The 12,790-nt window shown below is 35.0% G+C and overlaps 1 protein-coding gene across 1 annotated transcript; it reads right to left on the bottom strand.

Annotated features, from left to right (window-relative positions):
* Positions 1-956: 956 nt before the first annotated feature.
* Positions 957-12,691, bottom strand: LOC112147756 (NAD-dependent protein deacylase sirtuin-5, mitochondrial). Its single transcript, XM_024274338.2, has 9 exons — positions 12,541-12,691; positions 9,457-9,561; positions 6,241-6,374; positions 5,866-6,091; positions 4,369-4,456; positions 4,232-4,285; positions 3,495-3,618; positions 3,023-3,138; positions 957-2,944 (listed from the first exon to the last, which is right to left on the bottom strand). The coding sequence occupies exons 2-9, from the start codon at positions 9,554-9,556 to the stop codon at positions 2,872-2,874; spliced, it is 915 nt and encodes a 304-aa protein (XP_024130106.1). The 5' UTR covers positions 9,557-9,561; positions 12,541-12,691; the 3' UTR covers positions 957-2,871.
* Positions 12,692-12,790: the final 99 nt, after the last annotated feature.

Here is a 12,790-nt window from a genome sequence, read left to right as displayed (position 1 = left end):
ACCTCCTCCGCTCAGCCCACCTCCCCTAGCCCCGCCCCTTCTTATTTTTCAAACTGCCATGTTTGGTTACCCTTTAAGTTTAGAGACTTAAGGTGCTGGTAGATGCCACAAAAAAGTGTCTCAATGATGCAGATTCAGCCAAAGGAGCAAAAATAGCAAATAGCACACAGGAGGTCAAAACTTTGACCTACATTAAAAAGTGATTTTTTGCTCAGATCTTTTCTTCAATTAATAGTAATCATTTAATTCAATTTTTATTTAACCACTTTTTTTAGACATTTTTCAAAATAAGATAAGACGCTGATTTATGAACAGTTTTTAAGTCAGAGCTGATTATTTAATGAAGGTGGCCTAATTTCTTCACCACTGTAGTTTCATCTCTAATCTCTAATGGAAAAAAATGCAAAAACAAAAGATGTTTATTCCTCAGAATCAATGCAAGAACTCTCAGGCCATTAAGATCCGACCACAGATCCCATTTTCCATGTATATTTCTTTAGTTATTGTGCTTGACTCGTCTTTTCTTTTTCTATCCCAAATGTAAAACTAAAGAAGAGTTTCTCTTGTTACTTCAGTCACAGCCAACTCCAGTTTCTTTATTAACACTTCTTTAAAAAAACAAATTCTATCAACTGGGTAGTTTTTCCAGATTGAGAAGCTTCTACAATTTTCTTTGTGTCATAAAGGCCCAGAGAAGTTGACAGGATCTGCTAGAGATCAGCTGTGCAAAGAGACAGAGCTTATGTTGATTGATTTCCACTTCAAACTGCATCCATTTTTAGCAGCCCTATAATTGAAGCGGATGTTTGCAAAGCTCATCTGAACTGTAAAAACTGTACCAGTTCGCATTCAATCAGATGTTCCTCAAACTCCTGCAAGGAGAAAAATCATGCAGATTTGAAAATGATTTTTGTATTATTAATAAGGGAAAAAAAGGATCCAGGTCTTGTTTTTTCGTCCATTTAGTATTTTATTAGTATTTTCAGAATAACTGCATTTGTAGTATTAATACAATACATCCTAACAGATTATTCATACTGTTTATAGGCAATTAAAATGGTAAAAATAATGTTTTGATTTTTATTTTTCAACCCAAAAAAAATCAGTTTTCTAAAAAAAACAAAAACAAAAAAATTAACACTAAACGGTACATCAAATGTAGACTTATTGACCTAGCCAGCAAGGCCAAGTGGGCCACATATGGGATAGAAGTGTGGAGAAAATGTTGGCCCCAAATGGGTTTGTCCACAGTTTCTGAGGTGGCCTTACCTGTGTTTGCCCACATTGGCTTAAGTGGACACTAAGTGGTTAGACTCGCCAAGCTATCCAGCCACCGGTAGACAGCAGAGCTCGCTAGCTTGCTGTAGAGGAGCTCGCTAGCATGATACAGTAGACATCACTGGCTTGATCCAGAGGAGCATGTTAGCTTGATCCAGAGGAGCACGTTAGCTTGCTACAGTGGAGCTTGCTACCTTGATCCAGAGGAGCTTGCTAGCATGCTACAGTAGAGTTTTCTAGCTTGATCCAGAAGAGTTTGCTAGCTCACTACAGCAGATCTCACTAGCTCAGTATAGTGGAGCTTGCTAGCACGCCACCGTGGGGTTTGCTAGCTTGCTAAAGTAGAGCTCGCTAGCTTGATCCAGAGTAGCTCGCTAGCTTGATCCAGAGTAGCTCACTAGCTCGATCCAGAGGAGCTTGCTAGCATGCTACAGTGGAGTTTTCTAGCTTGATCCAGAAGAGTTCGCTAGCATGCTACAGTAGAGCTCACTGGCTTGATCCAGAGGAGCATGTTAGCTTGATCCAGAGGAGCTTTCTAGCTTGATCCAGAGGAGCATGTTAGCTTGATCCAGAGGAGCTTTCTAGCTTGATCCAGAGGAGCTTTCTAGCTTCATCCAGAGGAGCATGTTAGCTTGATCCAGAAGAGCTTGTTAACTCGCTACAGCAGATCTCACTAGCTCAGTATAGTGGAGCTTGCTAGCATGCCACCGTGGAGTTTGCAAGCTTGGTAAAGTAGAGCTCACTAGCTTGATCCAGAAGAGCTCGCTAGCATGCTATAGTGGAGTTTGCTAGCTTGATCCAGAGGTACATGTTAGCTTGATCCAGAGGAGCTTTCTAGCTTGATCCAGAGGAGTTTGCTAGCATGCTACAGTAGAGCTCGCTAGCATGATACAGTGGAGCTCGCTAGCTTTGCTGTCCACCGGCCGACTGGCTAGCATAGCGAGCAAACCCTCCGAATCCCTACTTAAATGAACGTGGGCAAACACAGTGGGGCCACCACAGAAACTGCAGAAGAACCCGATCTGGACCCACAGTTTCTGTCCACTATTAAACCAAATGGGCCGACTTGGCCTTGCTGGCTGGGACTGTCATTATTCTAAAACAGTTAAAAAAACACATCTGTAACGTTGATTGATTTACACTTATGGTTTAAAGCAAGCTTTTGGTTAAAGTTGTGTAAACAGTTTGAAAAGGCACAGGATTATTTTCTCTAGAAAGAAGTCAGAGGAGCGAGTATCAGTTGGCACCAGAAGTTGTGTCACTTTATAAAGTCAGCATAATCTGTTTCCAGCATCTAAGCTGAAGGAGAAATCTTCCTACACATGACAGCTTTGCTTTTTCCCCTCAATCTGCATAATTTATTGCTGCAAATGTGGACGATTGAGTCTTCCTTCAACTTTGTTCCAGTCAAAAAAAATAAAAGTAGATTCAAGTATTATGAGATGTTCCCAAGAGACATGATTATAAATGTTCTATCTGCAAGACTCAACATTCTCCTACGTAGATTAGAAAACTGGTGGTGAAACCCCACAGCTTTGGCAGCAGGAAGGAGTAACAGGCTGACGTTTGAGAAAGAAGTGACCCTTATGGCTGTTAAAAATCCTCGGACTCGTGCTGCGCTAAAGCGAGAGGCAGCGTGGTTCCACACCGACCCTGGAAATGATACCTGGACCGAATCACACACAAAACAGCAGGTGAGCCTAGAAACGCTTCGAATCTTGGGAATCGAGAGGAGTCGACTTACGTGAAGTACTCCGTTTTCGGTGTTGTGCTCATGTTAAACTCCGCCACTGGAACGCCTCTGGACGCCACCCGGGGGCCAAACATGGCGGCGGGATATACGATGGAAGATGTGCCCACCTGGAGGGGAACATTTTTATTAAAAAAGTTTCATGTCCAACGTAATTTTCAGTCCTTTTTAAAATGATATTGATATTTTCTGCATTTTGGTTTCTAACTGTTTCTAATTTTACTAATACAAAGAAACATTTTTATTTATTGATAAATGTATTTTATTGTTGCATAGGATGTTAAATTAACACATTGTGTTTTAATTTGTTCTAAAATAAAAGGTTTTCATGAATATAGTTTATTTGTCTCCTCCTTGTTTTCACACAGCAATAGGAAAAGTAGTATTTCTAAAATCTCAACGATATCCATCCCTACTGCAAAGTAGCACAACGACAGATTGAACGTAGTTTGATGGATAAACTCACCACAAGACAAAGATCGCAGATTTCTATTTCTTTTTCCACTTTGGTCAGGATGTGGGAGTCCAGAGTCTCACCAAAGAACACCACGTTTGGCCTCAGCAGACCATGGCAGTCTCTTTCTTCACACCTGAACAGAAACATTACAATCTTTTGATTAAAGAAATCCAATTTTTTTATCCATTTCCCATGTGGTCTTTTAATTATGATTACGCCATTTTTCCTTTTTTTTTATATATAGTTTCTGCAGAGCGACAGGAGTTCATTAAAAATTGTGGAATTGGAATGGAGCAACTCCGCCCCCCCTTCCCTTCCATTTTGAGAGCTCAGAGCAGGGAGTTTTAACTTGTATTATGAAATACTCAGAAATGCCATTTAAAACTGATTTTTTCTTTTTCTTTTATAGAAAAACGCATCAAGAACATGTTAAAAACACAATTTTAATCAGAGTGGGTCTTCAAAATAATCACATCCCAATTCATACAGCTTTCTTAACAAGGTTTTAATTAAAAATATAGCGCAGCACTGCCCTCAAGTGGCAGAAGTAAGAAGATTATTGTCAACTAAAACTACATAATTATTTACTTTTCAACCACACAGTATTTCATCAATAAATCTAAGCACTTTTAAGGTTGAAAATTAAAAAAATAATAATAAAAACCTTTTCTAATTGTCACAGAACACTTAAAAAATCTGTTTTTTATTTTTCAGTCTCTCTAATAACAGTAGGAAATGAATCCCACCTGGGCAGTTTGTCCACAGGAATCTGCGCATCAGCAACATTTGAGCCCGGTGCTCTGCAGGGAACAAGCATGAAACAAAAAGCTCTTTTAAATGTGGGTGTGAGGCCTGAAGTTCTCCGGTTTGTGGAGCTGCTTACCCTTTGCCCTTTAAGGCGGCACATATGGGGCTCCGCTTGTTGACCGTCACTTGACCACAGCTCATGCAGCGCGTCTCCATCAGACTTCCTGCAGGAGAGCAAAGATAACTGTGGTTAGTGTGGAATACAAGCTGGGATTGTCTCAATAAAATAAATAATTCTCCTTTTCTTTAAAAAACAAAACAATTTTAGTAAGTTATTGGGAAGCTAGTAACTTATATGTGTAACGTATGCATCAGATTGCATCATCTCAGTTATGTTTTCTTTATTTTTAAATCATTTGGTATCTGAAATAAGTTTGATTTATCTGAATATTGTAATATTTTTTTATTATTCCCTAATTTTAATGCTTGAAATTAATTGAAAAAAATCAAATCAATTTTTTTACTGTGTTAATAGACCAGATGTTGATAAAAACATTGTCAACACTAATAACCTTTTGACTAGGGGTGTAACGGATATCACGGATAATGGTTCCCACGTGTGGGAGGAGCTTCCATCAAAAACTTTTCTCAAACTCGTCATGGAGGACGTCGATACTGAGAGATTTATTTATTTTAAAAAGCTGAATGAAAGCATTGTTACACGTCTCCATGTCTGTGTTTAGATCTCCCAGTGAGGAGCAGCCGCTGTCCCACAAACACAGCTACTCCCGGCATCAGGGGAAGGCAGTACGGCAAGCCAGAAGGATCAAAAATCGACAGGACAAGCAGACATGGCAGCGCCTCACCTGCACATGCACTACGTGTAAAATTATTTTAAATGTTTCCACAGTTAATTTCAATACTACAATTAATATAAAAAGTAATAAATTTTTATTTTAACTTTTTAATTTCTGATTTAATTTGGACACTGGAGGGTAAAAGTTGCAAATTAAGCATTTTTTTCTTTCAGTTTTTCATGTTCTTTCATGTTTTTATATTTTTGTTTCTGTTCAGAGTTCAAAAAGTGTGTTTGTACATTTATGCTTTGAAGTACATCATAAATGTTTTCTTAAATATATGTTTTAGAGCTTTTCAAAAAAGAAATTTGGGGGTTTTATCTTGTTTTTTCTTCTTGTTTTTTTTTTTTACTGATATTAAAACATTATTCAAACCGTGACCCGAACCTTTGACTGTGACACAACATTTAATTTAACAAGTTAATTTATCTGCAACACAAATTCTGGTCCAACCAGAACCGTTTCTGAAGCATTAAAAGATCTCACGTTCACACAAAGAAAACAAGTCCAAATATTTTGTTTCAAAATGTATGAATTTAATTTTATGGATGAATTCCCGTTATGAAAACTGATGCTAATCTTTCATTTATTTTTTGTACATTTTAGGCTTTAAAAGCTACACGTGAACAGACCTTAGAATGAATTACATCACTACTCCAGGTGTGAAAACGTTTATTTGTTTTAATGTAAGGAACTGCTGCAACATCTAGTGTTTTAGATCTGAAAGATACAGATACGTCACGCTGTGTCTGAGGGTTTGTGTGTCCGTTTCTCACCGTGAACCTTCAGCACGTGCTTGGAGCCGGCCTGTCGGTGCAGGTCATCGATGCACTGCGTGATCACGACCACGGTACGGCCCTGCTTCTTCAGCCGCGCCTCGCACTCGGCTATGGCCAAATGGACGGCGCTGGGCTTCTTGTCCAACACCAGCTCCCTCCGGTAGTGATAAAACTCCCAGACTCGAGACGGGTTGCGGGAGAAGGCTTCTGGAGTGGCGAGGTCCTGAAAATTCAACCACATACACCTGTGTAAATACTTCCAGAAGTGCATTAAGAAATGGGTCAAATGAATCCATTCAACAGAAACGACTCACTGGTAGTCAAAGAGTGGAAAAACTGACTTTACACGTGTGTCAAGGTGGCAGCCTTTACCTGAGACACCCACTTCCTCCATTTCTCGTGCTCCCCCCTGAAAGTCGGCACGCCGCTCTCGGCGCTCACGCCTGCACCTGTGATGATTGCTATGTGCTTGGCTTTGGAAAAGACGCTGCGGAACTCAGACATGTCTAGGAAAGAAAGCGTTTGTGTTCAGATCAAATGGGATCATTTGCAGCTTTTTTATATTTCCACTGAAGAATCCTAGAATTAAAATTATTAAATAATCATATTTCTTTATAAACTGGAATTTTCTCAAAGCCATTTAACACAGAACAGAGTATTAGGGCCACCATAAAAATATTAAAAATACACGAGAATAAAACATAAAAATAAGGCATCAAAGTTGTTAAATTATGAGAAAAAAAGTTTACATTTTGCAATAATAATCTTTTACAATTACGAGTTAAAAAGTCAATATTTTATAATAGTAAAGTTATAATTTCATAATTTATAAGATAAAAAAATAACAGGGTTCCAAGTTTCTTGAAGTTAAATTTAGGACATTTTTAAGGCATGCAGATCATTTTTCCTATTTTATTAAATTATCCCCATTTTATGATCAAAACTGTAGCTACCTATGTTGTTATGTGAGGTCTGTGTTGTGCACTTTAATAATAATAATGATGCATATTGGCGCATTGTGGAATAGTTTACCTGCATATCTGAGAGTTTCTGCATCTGTAGAGATTTTTAAACGTAAATTAAAGACGCATCTTTTCAACTTAGCTACATACTTATAAGTGTGAATAGTTTGTTTGGATTCACACTATAGTGACTCCAGCTCCTTTCTGTACGTTTTTCAGCATGTAAAAACTCAGTCACACTTTTCAGTGTTTTCAGCAAAACGTTCAGCTCGTTCAGGACATTACCGATTGTTTTTTTGGTATTCATAAACTTGATAGTTTTTGAAATATTGAGCAAAATATCCCCCATAGAAAATGAGTGAGACAGTTTTAAAATTTTAAAATTTGAAATAGAAAAAATTATTCATTGTGTGTTTTAATCTTTTTTTAGTAATTTTTAAAAAATTTGGAGTTTAGCTAACATTTTAGCAACATGCTAATGTTTTTGGCTAATTTGTTATCTACTGTGTTTTTAAATCTAATTTATTGCTTAGTTTCTATTTTAGCAACAAGCTAACATTTTTGGCTAATTTAATTTACAGAAGAATTCTAGGTTATTTTGGAATTTACTTAATATTTTTAGCAACATGCTAACATGTTTGGCTAATCTGTTATCTACTGAGGTTTTTATAGGCTGAATTAGAGTTTCGTTTCTATTTTAGCAACATGCTAATGTTTTTAACCAATTTAATTTACTGAGGAATTTTAGGCTATTTTGAAGTTTAGCTAGTATTTCAGCAGTGAGCTAGCTTTTTTGGTTTTTTTTTTGCTAGTTTGTCATCTACTAGGATTTTTTGGGGGGATAATTTGGAGTTTAGCTATTATTTAAGCAACACACTAAGGGATTTTACGGCATGCATTAAGGATTTTTAAGCAATTTTACTACACATTTTTCAGAAATTTAGGTCAACATCAGCGTTCTTTAACAAAATGTTCAGTCTTTCAGCAAATTTAATGCTAATGTTTTTGGCTAATTTAATTTAATTTATTGATTAATTTTAGGCTATTTTGGAGTTTAGCTAATATTTTTAGCAACATGCTAACGTTTTTTGCTAAGTTGTTATCTACTGAGGTTTTTATGGGCTACATTAGAGTTTAGTTTCTATTTTAGCAACATGCTAACGTTTTTAACTAATTTAATTTACTGAGGAATTTTAGGCTATTTTGTAGTTTAGCTAGTATATAAGCAACGAGCCTTGAATGTATTATGGATTTTTAAGCAATTTTACTACAAAATGTTCCGAAATTTAGGTCAAGATCAGCGTTTTTTCATAGTTCTTTAACAAAATTTTCAGCCTTTTAGCAAATTTAACAATTTGGAAAAAACTGCATTTTCAGCAAAGAGCTTCAGCATCTTCAGCGACTACTTTCACCAAAACGCATTCACACTTGCATTATCGCAGGTAATGCAACTGTTTTAGTTTTATATTATTGCTGCTTTTATTTAATGTGTCTTAAAATTTTTATTGTTTTAGCTAATGTTTTAATCTATGTGTACCTCCTCAAATTTTAGCCACCGCACTATTTTCTATTTTTGCGTCTGTTTTATTATTGCTTTTTTTATCCACTGTCATACGAATCCTTATGTTTTAACTAATGTTTATATATGTCTTTTTTGTTCAGCACCTTCCTTGTGTTCAACAGCAAAGTTGATGAAAAGTGTTTTTAAAAATAAAGCGATTAATTGATTGACGATTGGTTCTGACGCTGTTTATTTTCAATATTTGATCAAAATAATTATGGTAAAAAAACAAAAATTAAATTTTCTACAAGAAATGTGGAAGATAGAAGTTTCAAGCAGCACAATTTTAAGGCTCAGATATCAAAATTCAAGACTTTAAGGCTTTTTAAGGTTTTTTTTTTTACAAATTCATAAATTCAATGATTTTAAGACTTTTTAAGACCTGGTGGGAACCCTGAATAAATGTATGAGGCAAAAGGGTGTTCACAAAGAAAAATAGAAATAAAACAAAAAAAAAGAACTAATATTGTTTCAGTATGAGAGACATGGAGCATGTTGTTTGCAGTGACCTCAGCACTATTGTCACAAATAAAGAAGTCTTTCAGTGAGTCAACATCGACTTATTTAAGGACATTGAGAAGAATTTCAGTGAAACTGGGCCTCTTCAGAAAAAGATTCTTGACCCACAAAGAGAGGATTCCTGCTGTTTCCAGTATAGTTGCAGAGGTCCAAATGCAACTAAAGCCTCATGGAATCACCATTAATTGGTGCATTTATAGACTTTTTTGGCACATAATTTAAATGGAGGATTACAACTTTAATTTAAAAAAAATGAACGTCTTTTTCCTTTTAAAAAAACCTTTTCCTACCAATTATGATTTTTTATTCCTCAACTGTAGGACTTTATTCTAGTATATTTGTGACTTTTATACTTTCTCATACTTTTATAACTCTTATCTAATACTTTCTTTAATTATTTGAAGGTGGCCCTAATACTTAGTTGTGTTTAATTGAACAAAAAAGAATTATTCATATAATTTAATGAAATAAGTCAACAAAAATACATTTATTTTTGATATATTGCTCAGATTTTTTCTTTAACAGACAAACAGATATTCATCTTACCTGAACTGGGTCTTGCTGACTCGACCGCCGTTCCTGTCGTGACGTGGGTGGAGCACATTCGAAGGCCGAGTGAGAGCATGGCGCGATTTTTGAGAAGCATTTTTGCTGGAAGATCAGATCAAACATTAAGTATTTTTCTTCAGTTAGGGATTTTTTTAACATAATAAAAGAATACGTTAGACTATTATGGCTAAAATCAGGGAAAAAAAGTTTTTTCCCTTTACGATAAAGGTTATAATCACATTTCCTAGTGGCTAAAAAATGCCTCAAGTATTTTTAAAGACTCTAATCTTTCACTCTTTGAATTGATACTCCCACAAAGTACAATAAAGAAGAGTAAATCATCACTATCGTTGCTGCCATGATGTGTTTAACATTCTGATTATTTACAGATCCATGCAGAAGGAAATGAGTTATAATGACAAATGCATGAGATGCTTTGTTTTGTTTTTATTTGTCTAACTGTATACAAAGGTTTACACTTGAAATAGAAACTAAATTCCAGTTTTGTATTTAAAAGTAAAACTCTGGAGTATACTATAAATAGTAAAGATATACACAACTAGAGATACTTATTATACTATAAATAGTAAAGATATACACAACTAGAGATACTTAAAAAAAATGTTTTCAGAAAACCTCAAAGCAGAGGTGTGCAAACTTAAACTCCTAAAGAGTGATTTAGGTTTTTCACTGACCACAGAGTCTGACTTTAAACCTCAAGAAAAATAAGAAATACATTTGTATTTATATTATTCTTACCATCATTATAAATTTAAACTAATTATTGGTTTTGTCATAAAAAAAGTCAGAAAAAAAATTGCATTTTTTTCTTCAAAATATGAAAGAAATTAAATTAATTTATAATAGGGATGTAACGATTAGTAGGCTAATCGATGCCTAATTGTCTATTAAAATAGTTGACAACTAATTTAATAGTCAATTACCGGTAGTCGCTACTTCATATTATATGGAGTCAGAGTGTAGTAAGGTTGAAAGTTATAATGGCATTCTGCTAGCTTTTTGGACTATTTTGGCCTTTATTAAGGTTTTTAGGCTATTTTGGAGTTTAGCTAATATTTCAGCTACATGCTAGCTATTTTGGCTAATTTAGGGTTTTTTGTTTTTAGGCTATTTTGGAGATTAGGTAAAATTTTAGCTGTTTCGGCATATTTAAGCTTTTTTTGAGGATATTTTTTAGTTTAGCCAATATTTCAGGTGCATGCTAGTTATTTTAGCTACGGTAATTTGGTGTTTTTTTCACTTTTTAGGCTATTTTGTAGCTCAGCTAATATTTTAGCTGTATGCTAGTTGTTTCAGCTTTGACTTTTTTTAAGGCTATTTTGGACATTTAGCTACATGCTAGCTATTTTGGGTAACTTAGGCTTTTTTGTTATTTAGGCTATTTTGGAATTTAGCTAATATTTCAGCTGCATACTAGCCATTTTGGATAATTTCATATGTTTTTCAGTTTTTTAGGCTAATTTTTAGTGAAGCTAAAATTTCAACAACATGCTAGTTTTTTTTTGGCTTTTTTTTTTTGTTTGTTTGTTTTTTAGGCTACTTTGGAATTTAGCTAATAGTTCGGCTGCATGCTAATTGTTTTGGCTAATTTAGTTTTTTTTTCCTCTTTTTTAGAGTTTGTCTAATATTTCAGCATCATGCTTTCTATTTTGGCTAATATAGTATAGTATAATATAGTATATTTTTCTGTTTTTTTAGGCCACTTTGGCATTTAACTAATATTTTAGCTGGCTTTCAGCTTTAACAATTTTAGCTATCAATTTCAGCATCTTCAGCGACCAAATTCAGCTTACAACATTTGGACCAGCATTATCACAGGAAATCCTATATGTCTAGTTTGTAGTTAGTTTAAAGCTAATAATGGTTAAGATGTGCGCTTTACATACAATTTGCACATGACCTGATAAGTCAACTCATCAGAAAAAATAATGAGTGATTAGTCAACTATTAAAATAATCGTTTGTGGCAGCGCTAATTTATATAGCGCCTTCAAATGACCTCGGCCAAACAAGACGATGTACATTAAAAGTCCAAAGACGAGTAAAAACAATAATTAAAATATTAAAAAACATTTGCAGTTAAAAAGTAGACTTAAAAATAAAATGTATTAATAAGTGACATAAAAGCATAACAACACCAGATAAAAACAAAGATAATAAAACAGGAAAACACACCAGCAGAAAAGAGTCTCATGTCATGTCAAATGCCAGGCAATAAAAATGGGTTTTAAGAATGTTTTAAAAATGGATAGAGAGGAAAATAATTTGAATAAAGTTTTTTTTTTTTTTTTTTTTTTGCTTTACTAGTTACTTTCTCTTTAATTTTCATTCAGGTTTCTGTAAGAACCGTTAAAATATATATATATATATATATATATATATATATATATATATTTAAGTTTATGGTTGGATTTTGTGAAACATGAATGCAAATTTCATAACATTTTATGTCGTTTTCTTCACTTCTGAATTTTGAGGGTTTTTCTTATTGTTATTTTTTGATTGCTCACCATTTATCACATATCACAACCCAAACCAGAGATTGCGCCAAAAACCAAACAAAGTGTCGCAACAAAGCAGTCTGACTATTTAGCAATCCGCCTTTAGAAACCGATAAGATCAAGAATGTGCATGTGGTCCGTTTTCTTTTTCTTTAATTAAATAAGTAAGCAAAAAAGAAACGATCAACAGCTAACCTACCAGGCCTAACCAATTAGAAAAATGTGCTAAAACGGGTTTGAGGTAAACCTTCACTAACACGGATTAGTCCTCATTTAATCTGTGGTGCAGACAGTCAACATTCCTCTTTTTAGCTTTCATTTTGCTTGACGAACCCTTTCGTTCACGCAGCCACAGAAAACCACACAAAACGCTGCTTTAAAGCGTTCAAACTTCACCTCGACGCTAAGTTCGTCCTGAATCGTGAAGTACGTGACTACTGAGGATGTAAAGCACGCTGTCACATTCAGGGAACAACAACCTTTGACTTTGTTCGTTACGATAGTATCGACAAACGGAATGTTTGTGAACCAACCTCGATTTATTGCGTTTTTATACTTACTTCGCTTAGTATTGTTGCTTTAATATGAGCTGGAAGCGTCGACGAGGTGTGTTTACCTCTTGTTTACAAGAGATGCCGTAAAGTGAATGACTTTGTCGTAAAGCGCTCCAAGGACGCAGATGCACGTTCACAGGACCGCCGGTCAAACGGCGACATCTACTGGCCAGTTCAGGTCACTGCTGCCCATTTTGGAATGATTCATTCATTCCTTGTTTTGAAACGTGGTAATAAACCAGCATGTATAACTTAA

The sequence above is a fragment of the Oryzias melastigma genome, linkage group LG17, assembly GCF_002922805.2.
Source record: "Oryzias melastigma strain HK-1 linkage group LG17, ASM292280v2, whole genome shotgun sequence".
Lineage (NCBI taxonomy): Eukaryota > Metazoa > Chordata > Actinopteri > Beloniformes > Adrianichthyidae > Oryzias > Oryzias melastigma.
This window is presented reverse-complemented; position numbering and strand designations above follow the sequence as displayed.